This window comes from Perissodus microlepis, chromosome 11 (genome assembly GCF_051167445.1).
Source record: "Perissodus microlepis isolate ML-2025 ecotype Zambia chromosome 11, ASM5116744v1, whole genome shotgun sequence".
In the NCBI taxonomy this organism is placed as follows: Eukaryota; Metazoa; Chordata; class Actinopteri; order Cichliformes; family Cichlidae; genus Perissodus; species Perissodus microlepis.
Genome location: NC_140471.1, coordinates 24931522 through 24947674, shown reverse-complemented (window position 1 = coordinate 24947674; position 16153 = coordinate 24931522). Strand labels below are relative to the sequence as shown.

General features: G+C 37.4%; 1 protein-coding gene across 1 annotated transcript in view; it reads left to right on the top strand.

Annotated features, from left to right (window-relative positions):
- Positions 1 to 16153, top strand: part of LOC146377972 (cell adhesion molecule CEACAM5-like) — a 47347-nt gene that overhangs the window by 22825 nt on the left and 8369 nt on the right. Inside the window, 1 exon segment of the mRNA XM_084942635.1 lies at positions 311 to 577. Coding sequence (XP_084798761.1) covers positions 311 to 577 — 267 coding nt within the window.

The following is a 16153-nucleotide window of genomic DNA, read 5'->3' as shown; positions in this document are numbered from 1 at the left end:
TAGGGATTTTAAAAAGTATTTAGTTAAATTACTTATTGAGTAATTAAGTTACTTTTCAGACACAGTAATTAGATAAGTATTTTAAATACAATATTGATTAAGTAATTAGTAATTAGTAATTAATTACTTTTTTAAAGTAACTTACCCAACATTGGTCTGATAAGCAAACAAAAAGATGGATTGATAAGGTTTTTTTTTCTGGTAACATAATGTGGAGTCATGTAGTTGTGTTAAATAATTTCCTTCAATAAAGGAAAACTAAATGCAATTTTTATACGATATAAATTTTCTCTGTTCCCTCTACATTTAGATGGGCCAGAAAATGTACATTTGATCTCATCTCCATCACAAGGATACTTTGCTGCAGGGTCAGACATCAGCCTCACCTGCTCAGTTGAATCCAGACCTCCTGCCCAGTTAAACTGGTTTCTGAATGGAGATCAGCTGCCTGACACTGGATCAGAGCTCAGACTGATGAATGTTCAGATGAGTCAGAGTGGAAACTACAGCTGTCAGGCCTTTAACAACAAAACTCTGAGATCTCAAACATCTCAGCTTTCAGCCATCACTGTACTGGGTAAGTCTGATTTACTGTTAAAAAATGTATGATTTATGCATTCTCTGCGACTACTTTACTCAAATAATACTTTCATATATTTAAAAAAAAAGATTTGTGGAGGAAAAATAAAAAGAGAAAAGGCTTTTAACTTCTGATATTTTTTCTCATGCAGAAGAGATAAATATCTCGTAGGAAAAGAAACTCGGGTAGAACGAAGGATTTACAACACAAAATATACTGTGTGTAAATAAATGAAAAAAAACTAATTTTTCTTTATTTGCTAAACTTATGTGGCTGTTACTGTGACAAGGTTGGGTATGATGTCATTACATGTTGTGAGCTATATGCGAGTAGCATAACATTACAATAATTTGTGTAAGCCACCAAAAACTTCAAAAAGTCTTTAGTTCATTTCTGACGTGCTAACAGGTAGTAAAAAGTATTTGGTTAAATTATGGTTTTAAGTTAAAAGAGAGGCATTTTTTGAGGGTACAATTAAGAGGGTACATGAGCATGAATAAATTGTTATACACTTGTTTTCAATATATATTCAATCAACATAGGACAATTGCCTACTGAAGATCAATAATGAATTAATATGAAATTAATTTTCATGAAGTTAATTTTCAGAGCATTGCTAATCATCATTGCTACAACATAGTTAAGCTAAAGAACCATATCATCAGGATGTAACATTAAAGAGTAATAATATTTAGCAATACTCAGCTTTACATGTTTTGACACAGGATCACACAGGTATGTTCAGTCTTGTCAGCATCACCAGCAAGCAGATAAACCTGTCTTTCATCTGTTAGTTTCTAACCTGTATGTGCATTTTCTTTCTTAAAAATCTAACTCTTGGCAAACAGAGAAAATATCAGGTGCTTCAATCTTGCTTAAATCTTCAACAAACCTGCCAGCTGAGGGGACTTCTGTCAGCTTAACCTGTGAGGCTTCAGGCTCAGTCTTTACCAGAAACTGGATGAAGGATGGCTCCAAACTGACCCTGACTGACAACATGACCCTTTCTGACAATAACAGAGTGTTAACCTTTAACACTTTAAAGAAGAAAGACGAAGGAGAATATTTTTGTAATATCAGCAACCCTGTCAACAATGATGGAGCGAAATATGTTCTGATTGTTAACTGTAAGTAACATGCTGTTCAGTTTACACTGTTCACACGCATGACCATATAATATTGAACTACAATATTGTAGTTTTTATTTAATGCAATGAACACATTTATTGTATTACTTTACTATGTGTACTTCAGATAGACCAGAAAATGTTCAAATTGAAGCTCCAAAAAAGATCCATAGCTATATCAAAGACACCTTAAATTTGACCTCTATCCAACTGTTCATGTTCATTCATTTTCAATACTCAGTCCTTTCGGGCAATGAGTTGTTCCCAAGCCAGCCAAGTGATATAATCTCTCCAGTGAGTCCTGGAGAGGCCCCAGGCCTCCTCCAGTAGGACAAGCCCAAAACCTTTTTCCTACGTGGCATCCAGGGGCATCCTATTGAAATGCTCATTTCTGTCAATGCTTATTTCTGTTGCTTGTATCCCTGAGGATGTCCTAAAATGTACACCATACAAGAGTTTGTGATCATAGATACGGATAGAAAGGCTGAATGAATGGTAAATCATCACTAGGGATGGGTACCGGTATCGGTTCTGACATAAACGGTAGTAACCAGACCGAAAAGCAGCGCATATTTCGGTGCTTTATTTCGGTGCTTTATTTCGGTGCTTTTTTTCCCCTGAGATGTCATACACTTTGGATTCTAGCCAATCATTTTACCTTTGCAAGCGTAGTAGGCGGGCCCAGGTACGTACGTTCTTTTAGAGCAGAGCTACAGATTAAAAATGCCCAAGGCGAAGCGGTTAAAAGTCTGGCTGTACTTCACAGCAAAAGATGCAAACTCAGCAGCCTGCAACAAGTGCTTCAAGCTGATACTGTGCAAAGGAGGTAACTCCTCGAATCTGACGATGAACCTGGCGACGTATAGCATTTTGTTAAAAGCCGAGAAATGCACCGTATTTGATAGCTTGCTGCGAGACCTCACACCGATGATGGATGATGATGGCAGCAGCAGCCGTTCTTCTCTGCGTGAGTAGCTTAATGTTGTTCGTGTGTAATTTACGTTGAGTAGGCTAACTACGTTATTAAATTAATGCATGCAAGGTGAACTAGCAAACACCGTCGTAGTTACATGCGGCTGTCTTCTTGTTTGATGGCAGATACTCCCTTCACCCTGGCCAAAAAGGCTAAAATGACCAAAGAAAAAGAGGGAAACAGCTAAACATGAGAGGTTTTTGGACAAAGTTTGTGTTTTTTTCCATTGTTTAAGCACTGCTTCCAGCCAAGAGTGATACCATATATGCCCTATAGCTGCAGAAAAGGCTAACATTGTTATCTTTTTTACAAAAAAAAACAGCTAAACATGAGAGGTTTGTGTGTTCTCCATTCTTTAAGCACCGGTTCAAGCACTGTTTAAGCACCGGCACCGTTTCAAAAGTACCGGTTTGGTACTGGTATCGGATAAAACCTAAATGATACCCTTCCCTAATCATCACCTTCCCTTTCACACTCAGCTCTCTCTTCACCTCAGCAGACCGTACAGTGTCCACATCTCTGTGGATGCTGCGTGGATTCGGTCTTAGATTCAAGATTCAAGATCCAAGTTTATTGTCATGTACCCCGTAAAACACAAATGGTTATTGTTAAACCTCCCAATTCTTTCGATCTTTGGGCTGAAGGAAGGACAATACTCGGTGTATAAATGCTCAATAAACAATCTTTTATTCCATACAATTCAACACTTTATAAGCATAAACCATCCGGAGGGGAGATGAGCGCGGGAGGGTGTCCGCCTGATCTTGAAGTGTCTGAGCGTTCCTCACATTATTATAGCTTCAGCCCCCCCTCCACCTAGTCATAAAACCTAAACATCCACATTCTTTCTCTCTTACGGCGCCTAAGTGACAGCCTTGGCTCCCTGTTTTGTCTCCTCCTGATGAGATGGGGCAGAAAACCTCTCCGGTATGCTCTGTTCTCTTCTAATCAGACAAATAAGGCCATGACTCTCTGAAAACAGTATTTCTTATAACTCAGCAGTATAATGCATCATAAACAATATCATTCATTCACAATAAATCAGCAGTCTAATGTAATACAAATCAGTCTAATAAATCTAAAAGTTATCACCTCTTCAGGAAAATAATGCAAACTAAAACTCCATAATGATTTCACAATCTTTAATTAGGGGTCTAACGTGGCATAAGATAATATAATAATCTCACATTATGCAGAGCAATAAGATTAGAACCATGGTGTAAGATTTGGAGATGCTCATTCTCATTCATACGAAGCAACGAATTGCTCCAGTGCAAGATGGAGGTCAATTGCTGATGAATACAACAGAGCCACATCCTCCACAAAAAGAAACATGAAATCCTAAAGCCACCAAAGTTGAACACACCCCACAGGATCTCCTAATGGCTACAGGATCCACCAAGGACCTTGTAGTCACTGCTCAATGCAGCCAGTTCAGCAATGGAGGTGTGGAACATGGTCTGCTTTGACTCAATGTTCCCAGCTTCCCTTGGAATGCAATCAAAGCTCTGCTCGAGGGAAGAATTCAAGATCTTGTGGACTGGGAACTCTGCCAGATGTTCACAGCACACCCTCACTATACTAGACAAGAGAAAGTGGTGCCTAGTTAGTTAGAAATATTGTAGTATAAAAATACATAATTATTATTATATTATTATATATTGTAGTATAATAATATATAATAAGCTCAAATTATTCATGTCTATTTATTTAAAAATTATTTTCCATTACCCACTCCTCCATAATATTTCTGTAATCAATGTAAACATCTATCATGCCACCCATATCTGTGTTGTACTGCACTACAAACTTCTTAAAGTAGATTTAAAAAGAAAAAGGAAAACAAAATGTAATTTATTAAAAATTATAATATTATTGCCTTTAAAGTAACTACTGCCAGAGGGTGAGCTGCAATGCACTCTTTGAGTGCTTCTTGTTATTTATTCATCATAGATGTTGTCAGAATCCCTTACCCAGGACCAATTTGCCTTGGGGGACCCTACCAAGGGCAAATTCCCCCCAGCAACATAGCACCTGAAATCTCTGGAACATACAAGCTGCAGTAAGGAGGAAATTTACAGAGGGGTTAAATTTGACCTGCTCTTCTAAATCCACACAATCTGATTGACTTCATTCTTTAATGGGACAGATCATTAACAATAAGGTTGACTACATAAAAATAGAGGTTTTTGTGCTTCAGTCTCTCTTTTCTGAGAGAGGGAAGCACACCTCTCAAGCGTGGAATAATGTAACTGTGAGAGCATCATCATGAGCAGTGTATGGTTTTACTGTGACAGGTACCTGTGTGCACTGATACTGTTGGATGTTGCAGTGTGCGTATAGTATGGTACCACTGATAGTTTAAATGATGTATGTTTCCTGGAGTTTTAATGTTTTCTATGAACTAAATTTTGGAAATGTATCCTAACACTTAACTACCCTTTATCAAAACATTAATCTTCAGCAAATATTTGCTGAAACTACACAGTGCATTCATCATTTTGACAAATACAAGTGCTCTCCAGACAAAGACAGCAATGTACTGACCAAAAGTCCTCTGAAACCTGTTCAATTATGAAATCAAACAAAGAGAGACCGTTTTGGAGAGTTTTGAGATGGTGAGACAACTTTGTGTCATCTTTATTTTATCTTTATTTTTACTTCCCCAGACCAATCATCAGAATGTGCTGCAGGTTGTATTGCTGGAATTGTAATTGCATGTTTTGCCATCGTTGCTGTTGCTTGTAGTGTAGGATACTACTTTTATAGGCGAAGGTAGGTGGATAATTTCTTAATGGTTTTATTACTCTTGAAATCTGTGTGTTCAGTCCACTTCTAAACACCTTTGGTACATAAGCATAACTTATCAGTGTTACATGTAATTCATTTAATATCATATCATTTCATGAAATAACCACAGACGTGCAAGTATTTCAGTGCACTATTTGTTTAAACAAACAAGTCTTTATCATTTATCATTAAGGTTGGATTTAAATAAATGTAAATGTTTAGTGTTACAGTTTTGTGTAACTTTGTGGACAGACTTTGATATATGCTTCATTTATTATATTTAGAACCAACAAAAATCCACAGACACATAATACAGGTGAGTAATATTTTAATATACATTTAACTTGTACATTTTTAATAGCAAAATAAAGAAAGTATAAATAAAATTACTGTATCAAAATCTGTTATTTTTGACCAGGAGAACATGTGTATGAGAACACTTAATCATATGACAAGAAAATTTGAACTCTTTGATTACATTTCCATTTTAAGGTGAGTATTAAATTCACTGATGTGCTTTATTAAGAAGGAAAACCTTATACATTATACTTATACAATGAAGAAAAGAGTGAAAGATTTTTTCTCTGTATAAAAATCTGTCATTTTTCCATTATTGTTAAAAGTTAATGTCCACTTGCATGCAGTTTATAAACTGTTTACTAGAATAAGTTGTATATTTTGTCTTGTCCTGCAGATGAAACATTTGTGAAGCCTCTATCTGCTCCAGGAAGACAAAAGGTTCTTTTTTTTTGTTAGTTTGTTGGTTGTAATATTTTTTTGGTCATTATGAAAATATTTTAACAGGACATATGAAGATTGTTTATAAATTATTAGTCTACAACAATAAATATAAAGGTTTTCTGACCGTTTGAATTTTTTAGTTGCTACTATTTTGATAAAGCTCTGTGTCTTCTTATTGATCATTAAATGTAAAATAAATACAACAAATACATAGAAGTTGTAGCCCTTGCTCTTACATCAGTTTATCACTCATAAATGTGGTCCTGTATGTTTTAATGCTGAACTCGATCTACATGTTGTAAAAATCTGGATGATTACACAAAGCCTTCAAAGATTATGCAGACCTTGTGCTGTCTGAAGACACTGAGAAAAGCAGTAGTGTCAAGTTTTATCCTGAATATTTAACTACCCCTGAGGTTTCTGGACTGGTGCAGCAGATTACTTAATGTTCCAAGGACATTGTTAAAAATTGGATCTAAGTCATCTTCTTCTTCTCTACTCTTCTTCTAGCTGCTGTCTTTCAAGTCAAGTATCTGCCTCCATCTCACCCTATCTCTAGAGTCTCACTTTATCCCTTTTGTCAATATTTCGGTACATGTACAGGACATACAGGAGAATCAAAATGCTGTTGGTGGGAATGGTTGCATTAATGTGCCCAAGACTTTCAGCATCATTAAAAGAATAGAATGTATCTTGTGTGTAAGAGTGTGTTGGGGGGTAGGGGGATAGGTGGGAGGCAGTAAAGAGTAGTGATGGGTCGTTCGCGAACGAAATGGCTCTTAGAGCCGGCTCTTTGACGTGAACGACGCGAGCCGGCTCCTTATCGCGAGCCGTCACGTGGTTTGTTTGTTTTTTTTTTCTTTCTCTCAGCCTCGCTCTCGCACTTTTTTTCCGCTTCACTCTGCACGCGAGCCTTGTGCTTTACGCTGGGCAGAGGGGGGAGGGGTGGTAGTTACACTCAGTAGCACAGGAACAGAGCCAGAGGAAGAGAGAGAGAAAGAGAGCCAGGGACAACAACGTCACATTAGAAAGGTATAGTAATTATCCACAACTATTTTCGGTTGCAGATGATAAAGGATTCAGAAAGTTTATTCATGCAGGCCCATATGACAGAGAATATGCATCTTCTTTTTGTTTTCATATTTTAATTTATATTTAATTGTGTTGTGGTTTGCAGTGTTTTGTGTTGTTTCACTTTAAATTTGTAAAAGGAAAAAGCTGAAAATTTAAATAGTTAAAAGTTGAAATGTGAATAGTTGATTTTTGTATTATATGATTTATTTATTACATTTTATGTGGAGTGAATAAATAAAAGTATATTTACGGTGGCCCCTAGAGACAAAGCACATACAAACTTCAAATCACGTACGAACTCTGAAGCACGTACAAACCCTGAAGCACGTGCAAACTCAAAAACACGTAAAAACACGTACAAACTCCAAAACACGTAAAAACTCCAAAACACGTAAAAACACGTACAAACTCCGAAGCACGTAAAAACTCAGAAGCACATAAAAACTCAAAACACGTACAAAAGACAACAGAAGTGCTCCAGGATGCTGGGCGCAGTGTTGAGCTTTTGTTACCTAGTGGCTACACAAGCCAGCAAGTACCAACGACCGGATTTGGTGTGTGGTAGTAAGGGGTAAATGAACTTTTTTTTTAAATTATTTGAATATATATGAGTGCCTGTGTATAAATACACAAACAATACACACATGCTTTCAATTGTGTAATTTAAGTGATCTAGTAGCTCTGCTTTGGAAGTTCAGTTCATGCTAGAAATGTGTTTTGGAGTTTGTACGTGTTTTGTCTCTAGGGGCCACCGTATATATAAACATATATAAATAAAACCACTTTTTTTTACGTTAGTAATTCCTTTTGTGCATAATTTTATATTATTGTTAATAATAAATTAATTAAAGCAACAAAAAAATCTGAAGAGCCGGTTCGGAGCCGAAAGAGCCGGCTCTTTTTAGTGAGCCGAACCGAAAGAGCCGGATCTCTAAAAAGAGCCGGAAATCCCATCACTAGTAAAGAGTTCAGTCTTCTGACAGCCTCGTGAATGGAGCTATTCAAGAGTTTAGTGGAGTGGAGGAGAGATTAGGCCTCCTTGGCCACAGCAGCACAGTAGATGTTCAGTTGAGTATGCTGGGAATGACTGTTCCTGAAATCTGCCATAATCCCTTTGGTCTTTTCCACATTCAGGAAAAGGTGTTACTCTTGGAACCTAGAAGTTAATGTTTTCATTCCCAAGTGTCTGAGTTTTTCTATTAGTTGCTGCAGAATGATTGTGTTGAATGCTGAACTGAAATCTACAATTCTTATGAACAATTTACAATAAAACAAAAGGTTATATATATACACAACAATACAGGTAGAAAAACTTTTTTTTCCAAATCAGGTAAACCCCTTAATTGTATTATCACTCTTAACATTGTGTTGGCAGCAGCACTACTGCACCAAACAAAAGAATGTTTCTGACAAACTCTTACAAACTAAGCAAGTGACCTGAAGGCCCAGAGATATAAAGGTCTGGATGACCTCCAATTTCCTGCTTTTAAATTTACCTGAAATTGAGGTTGTTTGACTCTAAAAACCCTAAAACAAAACCTCTTAAAAAACATGATGCCTAACCAGATACTTTGGATGGCACTGGCCTCCAATAACACTGTGTGGAATTACCAGATATGTCCTTCAGTGTGCATATTAAACAAATGTGTAGAACAGCTTTCTTGCATTTGCACTACATCTCTAAAATTAGAAACATCCTGTCTCAGAATGATTCTATGAAGATTATGGAGAAGGGACGGCAGCTTTGATCATGTCCAGTCTAATAAATCAGGTGAGCTGAGAGGAGAGTTTTCTTTCTTATTTTTGTACATCTCTAATAATGCATAACACATTCTGTACAAAAGAGTTTGAAAACTGATTAAAAAAACTATAATAAATGTAATGAACTTTTATACATTTAGGTCTTACTGATGACCAATATAAAGACAAGGCTGGAGGCACCACAGAGTTTGGATACTCTGTAAACAAAGCTTAAACTAAGTTCTAAATTTAATATATGACATTATGGAGTCATTTTACCTGAGTAAATATTCAACATGATATCAGAGAAATGAAACATTTTTTAGTGGTCTTTTACTGCAACTTTTAAGCTTTTATAAAATTATAGTTCTACTTTGTGTTATTAAGCTAAATATAATATAATACAAACCTTTGACAAAAGCCTCAACTCCTCACCATAACATAATTTAGATGGACTTCAATGAAATATTTTAATGTTTATCTTCAGCCTCGTTGTTAGCTGATATCAACAATGAAACCATTTTACCACTTCTTTTACAGAGTCACTCTGCCCCTTTGACTTTCCTCTGATTCAACAGTTACAGTCATTTAGGAACTTAGACTCTATTAAAAGTTGGATGGCTGACAACTTCCTCCAGTTTTAATGATCAAAAAACTGAAGTCCTTGTTTGTTCCCCTGACAGATTTATGCCTAAGATAATGCAAGCTCTGGGTTTTATTGTAAATCATCTCTCAGTAACATCAGTCTCTTTTATCACATAAGAAATATTGCCAAGTTAGGTCCCATTGTGACACACTTTGAACTGGAGATTGTTATTCATGTATTTAATTCACTGTTCATTGGTCTAAGCAAAAACTCCCTGGGACATCTACAGGTTGTTGAATTTCCAACACTGCTGAGAGGCTTCTGACTAGATTTTCTAAGTACTCTCATGTCATACGTTTGCCGATCCAGCTACATTGGATACCTCAAAATTTGGGACAGGGGCATCAAAATGTTGAAGATCTGAGCGGTACTAAAAGAAAATGCTTGTGGAACGTCAGTAACATAATTGAGTATAAAAACATCATCTTAGAGAGGCAGACTTATTTAAAGTAACGATGGGCAGACGTTAATCAATTTGAAAAAAACTGTGACTGAAAATTGCTGAACATCATCCAGGAAAACTGCCTTCTTCTCTGGGCCAAAGTACTTTAAAACTGGCTTCATAAATGCTGAAAGGTGTTTGCATGTTTTACAGAAACATGTTCTCCATCATGTTACTCCATAATAACATAGCTTCATATATCACCAACTGAAAAAATTTTGAGTGTCATGAAGTATAAAATACAGCAAAGAAGAGCCAGGTCTCTTGAGCAGGTAGAATCATATATCAGAAAACATGAGAACACATTCCTCTCCAAAAAGTTCAGAATCTGGTCTCTTCTCTTCCCAGATGTTTACTGACTGTTGTTGAAGACTGGATGCTACACAGCCAAAACTTTTTAAAGATGTGTTGCTGCCATCAAATTCAAAATGACCTTATTTTTTAATCATACTTTAAATGGTGCAAATGAAGATTTGTACATCATTATATTTTGTTTTTTATTCATATTTTAAACCATAGCCAACTTTTATGGAATAGGAGATATTTACCTATTCTATTATTCTATTCCTACTACTACTATTAAATGTTGTTTGGGGGGGAAACCGAACACTCATATAAATATAGAGGACAACATTTACTGAAACAGGTTATTTATTTATTTGTTTGTTTGATTTTTGATTGCTTGTTAACTGTGCAAAAAGAAAATGAGGGGGTGAACATTTAGTAGAAAACTGTGTTGAAGATTAACAAGTTCAGGAAGTTAAACCTTTCAAAATAACACATTTACTTCCTTATGACACCATATATTGAAATTAGCTTTCATGTACTGATATCAGTAAAGGAAAAGTCAGAGTGAAAGACACCACTTTAGAAATGGAAACATTTCTGATATACTTCTTCATTCTCAGTGCCGTCTCAGGTGAGCTCTCACTGCTTGATGTGGCAGAAAAAAACCTGTTCACACTGACTTTAAAGTTTTACGTCCTCATTTTCCTTTCAATATGTCCTTAAACTCATTTGTTTGGCTAATATTTATATCACTGTTTTCATGAGATATCTGCTGAATACTTCTAGTTCATGTATAATCATTTGAAACCTGAATATTCTACACAGGAATAATAATAATAATAATAATAATAATAATAAACTTTATTTATAAAGCACACTTAAAAACCAAGGGTATGCCAAGGTGCTTAACAAGTAACATAGAGAATAGAAGGAAGATAATAGAAATAGGACCAAAGCAAGTACTAAGTATGCAAGCAGGTAGCTGTCACTGATACATAGGAAAGCAACAGGTACAGAGCAAACAAGAAATTAAATGAGCATAAAAGTGCATAATATAAAATCATAAAAGAAATATTAACTAGAGGGAAAGGCAAGATTGAATAAGTGGGTTTTTAGTCGTGATTTGAACAGTGCAATGGAATCAGATGTGCGGAGGTCGAGAGGAAGGGTATTCCACAGTACCGGGGCAGCCAGAGCAAACGCACGGTCACCCCGGGACTTCAGCCGAGATCTGGGTTGGGTCAGAAGTAGTTGAGTGGCAGATCTAAGTGTTCTAGCAGGAGTATGTGGTTTGAGAAGTTCACTAAGATAACTTGGCGCTAATTTATTAATAGTTTAGTTAATTAATAGTTAGAATACTCAGATAAGATCAGATAACATGGATCAGTGTCTTACATAGTAGGTTTATGTACTGATGGTATACATTAAATGAGATAAAGAGAGACGTGTTTTCATTCGTTTCTCTAGTAATCCTTAATGCTCCTATTTCTTTCAGTCTTTGAACACTGATTCTTGAATGTTGACATCACAAGTTGTTTGTTTTGGGTTTATTTTGTTTTTTGAGTTTTTCTTTTCCTTTTTGTTTCTTTTCTTCTTTTGTAACCCTTTATCTACATCTCCTTGTTGTCGCAATGAATTTTAAATACACAAATTTTCTTGTGTCACTTTAATTGATTTTACTTCTCTGCTTTATTCTTCATCAGTGAGGAGACAGAAGTCTAGGCAAAAATCATTTAAATGATACATCTGTGCTTCTGAAGCCCGATTTAAAGCTCAATTAAATGTGATCATTGGAACAGCTTCATCATAAATTGTTTTCTTTTAATTCAACTAGTTTTGTTTTATCACAACATTTCTTTATGTTTAGAGCTACCTTTACACACAGACAAATAATGGAGGACAGGAATTTTTTAAAACCTGTTTGCCCAGCACGGGGATATTGAATTCTATAAGATAAAGCCATAAATATGTGTATGTGAGTCTTCTATCAAAAGTTATAGCTATCTTTATGAAGTTGTACAAAAACGCTTTAATTTTTTGATCATCCTAAAAGACTAAAACAGACGGAAACAGAAGTTTTAAGTCTTCCTCACACCATGGTTTATATATTACAGATGTGTATCTGTTACATTCGCTGACCTCTAGTGGCTATCCCTATGTGAGAGAGCCTTTTCTCCCTCTCCTGTGATCCAGGTCCGCCTCATGAGCCGCAGCTGAGGTGTGTTGCAGCTCAAGCTCTTTTGTTGCAATTGTTTTCTCCTGTTTTTTGGCTGGACAGGGAGCTCAGCCATTGTATTGTTGTTTTTGGGTAGAGAGTCCTTGGTTTGTTTTTTAGTTAGAAAGGGGGTGCTTTGTTTGTTGTTTTGGCCTTGGAAACCCTGAAGAAAAGAGCTTCCCTGTGTTCAGTTTTATTTTAGTTGTTTTGTGTAATAAATGTACTTTACGGCAGTTTATCATTTCTTTTTCACTTTGTTACTCCCCATCCCAGACAACACTTTGTTTTTAATTGGGGCGTAACAATATCATTCCTCTTTTAGACACTGAATGTAAGCATTTCTGCAAAGGACACTCCTTTGATCCTTCATCATAGCTCCTCCAAAAGCTTCTGAGTACTTGAGATATATTTTTCTAAATTTCAGATGGACAGAGGAGACAGGGTGATACAATTTAGAAAAACAAGAAAAACCTTTGGTCAGGTTTTTTACCTGTTAAGTTTCTTTTGTATCTTCTTTTGGCTCTATTGTCTGGATTTGTCCCTGCATCTGTCAGTGTCACATCATTGCTTCTTGTAGCAATTTATATATATTTTTTGCAGGTGAACTTCCAATTAAACACTTAAATAAAAGAAAAGCAAATTATTTTCCATTTTCAAATGCAATGTTTTAATTTCATTTAGTCAAACAAAAATGTCTCCTATATGCTTAATTAAAGGAGCTGGTGTGTTGCCTGATGGTTTTGTTGGATCACTATGACAACAATTCCACACACACCCACACAAAACATCTCCAACTTCACATCCCAGTATTGCCTTTGGAGAGGCAAAGCATGAAATGGACAAGGTGGACCAGCGTGTCTGTTACCCGTTTTGGTGTGATATTGGTTGATCTTCACGACCAACATCTAGACTCTGGGACGGGCTGGGTTCCTGTCTTGTGTTCTATCACTGCTGTGATGGGTCATTGGAGCCTAATTGCCAAAATAGATCAATTAATTTCTCTCTGACAGTAAATCATGTTGAATTCTTCCAAGTGACACCTCCTGTAACTAGCTGTTACAGTACAGAAGGAAAGCTTAATGTGACTGAACAGAATCTGACACAAACATTTAGTAGAAAGGTTTGTTAATGATTAACAAGTTCATGAAGTTGAACCTTTCAGAATAACAAAATTACTTCCTTATGACACCATATATTGAATGAACATTCATGTACCGGTATTAGCAAAGGAAAAGGCAAAGAGTGAAGAAATGGAAACATTTTCTGATATACTTGTGATATACTTCTTCATTTTTGGGTCCATCTCAGGTGAGCTCTCACTGCTTGACGTGGCAGAAAAAAACTGTCTGCTCATACTGACTTTAAAGTTTTACTCTGTTTATTGTTTGTTTGTTTTTCACTTTATGAGACATCTGTTGAATACTTCTAGTTTATGTTTAATCATAATGTGACCTTAATATTATAAACAGAAAAAAAATTTCCTGCTCAGATAACATGGATCAGAGAAGAAGCAGATTTGTACAAAAGTATTTTAAATGAGAGTAGGAGAGCAGTGCCATGGTCCTTATAATTCTCTAGGAATGCTTAGTTTTCCTCATCCTTTGTGCCGTTGTTCATTGATCATTAATTGTTCATCATGCGACTTTAACTCTTTTTACTTCTCTGATTTGTTCTTCATGAGAAGAGAGTGGAAACAAAAGACATTTAAAAAAAAGTTGAGTGCTTCCTTCTGAATCTCAGTTTAAAGCTATTCCAATTAAACCCTATAGTTCTTGTCTCCTTTCTCCTCTGGATTCAGGACTTGGGACACCTTTTTCAAGACTGATTTCAGATGTAGGACAAAGGAGACAGGAGAAATATGGGAAGCATTTGATCAGGTTGCTTCTGTTGGCTCCCCTGTTGGCTACCTGTTTCTAGATTATGTTGTACGTGAATCTGTCAGTGTCAGTTTTGTTTCTTGAATTAACCTGCCGTGTGTGCTTCTTTTTTCTTTTCTATTTTTCCAATAAAACCTCTAATGAAAATAACGTGACCTTTTCAGACTTGCTTTATTTTCTACTAATCAATTAAACTTTTTGAGATTTTTTTAATGTGACTGGACATCAACATCTTCAAAGCAACATTTTAAGTTTTACATCTTGCACTAACACAGTTGCACCACATGAGGGAGGCATCCTGCAAGTTCATGGTGCATGAAACTGATACTGCATCTTTTTAAGTAGAGTTTCATTCACCATACTGAGTCAGTAGATTTTTGGTCAGTTTGATAGTAAAACATTCCTAACTGCACACTTCACAGATATTTAATTAATGGCTTTGTTACTACAGCTTCTTGTTGTTTTTGTGGCATTTGCAAGTAAGTCTCAAAATTAAGATGTTCAGTATTAACTTATGAGTTCCTGAAACTCGACCAGAATTATGTGCAGTATTATCTGGAAAAGCGGATGTAACGTTGGACCCAAGAAACATACGCTGGAGCGAATATGATGACAGCAGAACTTTTATTTAATACTGTGGTTTTTATTGGGACACAGACACTCCCGCTCTCTCTCTGCTGTCACGTCCGCTCCCCTCCTCCGGCTGTCACTGCCAACATATAAAGAGACACAATCACTGTCAGATCCCAGCACACCTGTTCACCCCGCCCCTGCGCCGCCCCGGGAGCTCACTGCGTCACCCCTCCTCTGCAGCTGGCCAGAGACCACACCCACGGCACACATCCCCACCGCCCGACTGAGGCCGGGGCCCATCCGGCCGAACCTGGTACGAACCGCCGGTAATAGCAGGCCAGCCCCAGAAACCGTCTCACCTCTTTTTTCGTCTTGGGACGCAGGCAGGATGCAATTGCCCCCGTCTTATCCACTTGAGGTCGCACCTGCCCGCCCCCCAAGTGGTACCCCAAATACTGTACCTCCCTCCGTCCAACCGCACACTTCTTCGGGTTGGCCGTGAGCCCCGCCTGCCTCAGGGACTCCAGCACCTCGGCCACACGCCGCACATGCTCCGCCCATGTGTCACTGTAAATGATGATGTCGTCCAGATAGGCGGCAGCATAGGCAGCGTGGGGCCGCAGCACCCGGTCCATGAGGCGCTGAAAAGTGGCAGGGGCTCCGAACAAGCCGAACGGAAGCGCAACGGATTGGTACAACCCGTACGGAGTGGAGAAGGCCGTCTTTTCCCTGGACTCTGCAGACAAGGGAATCTGCCAGTAGCCCTTGGTTAAATCCAGTGTCGTGAAAAAGCGAGCGGTGCCCAACCGGTCCAGGAGCTCGTCGACCCGGGGCATGGGATAAGCATCAAAACGTGACACCTCATTCACTCTGCGATAATCGACACAGAACCGTATAGACCCATCCTTCTTCACCACAAGAACGATGGGGCTACACCAAGCACTGTGTGATTCTTCTATTACTCCCAACCTCAGCATTTCCTTCAATTCCCGGAAAACAATTTGCCTCTTATGTTCCGGCAGCCTGTAGGGCCGTGAACGCACCGTCACGCCAGGCTGCGTCTCAAAATGGTGCTCTATGAGAGAAG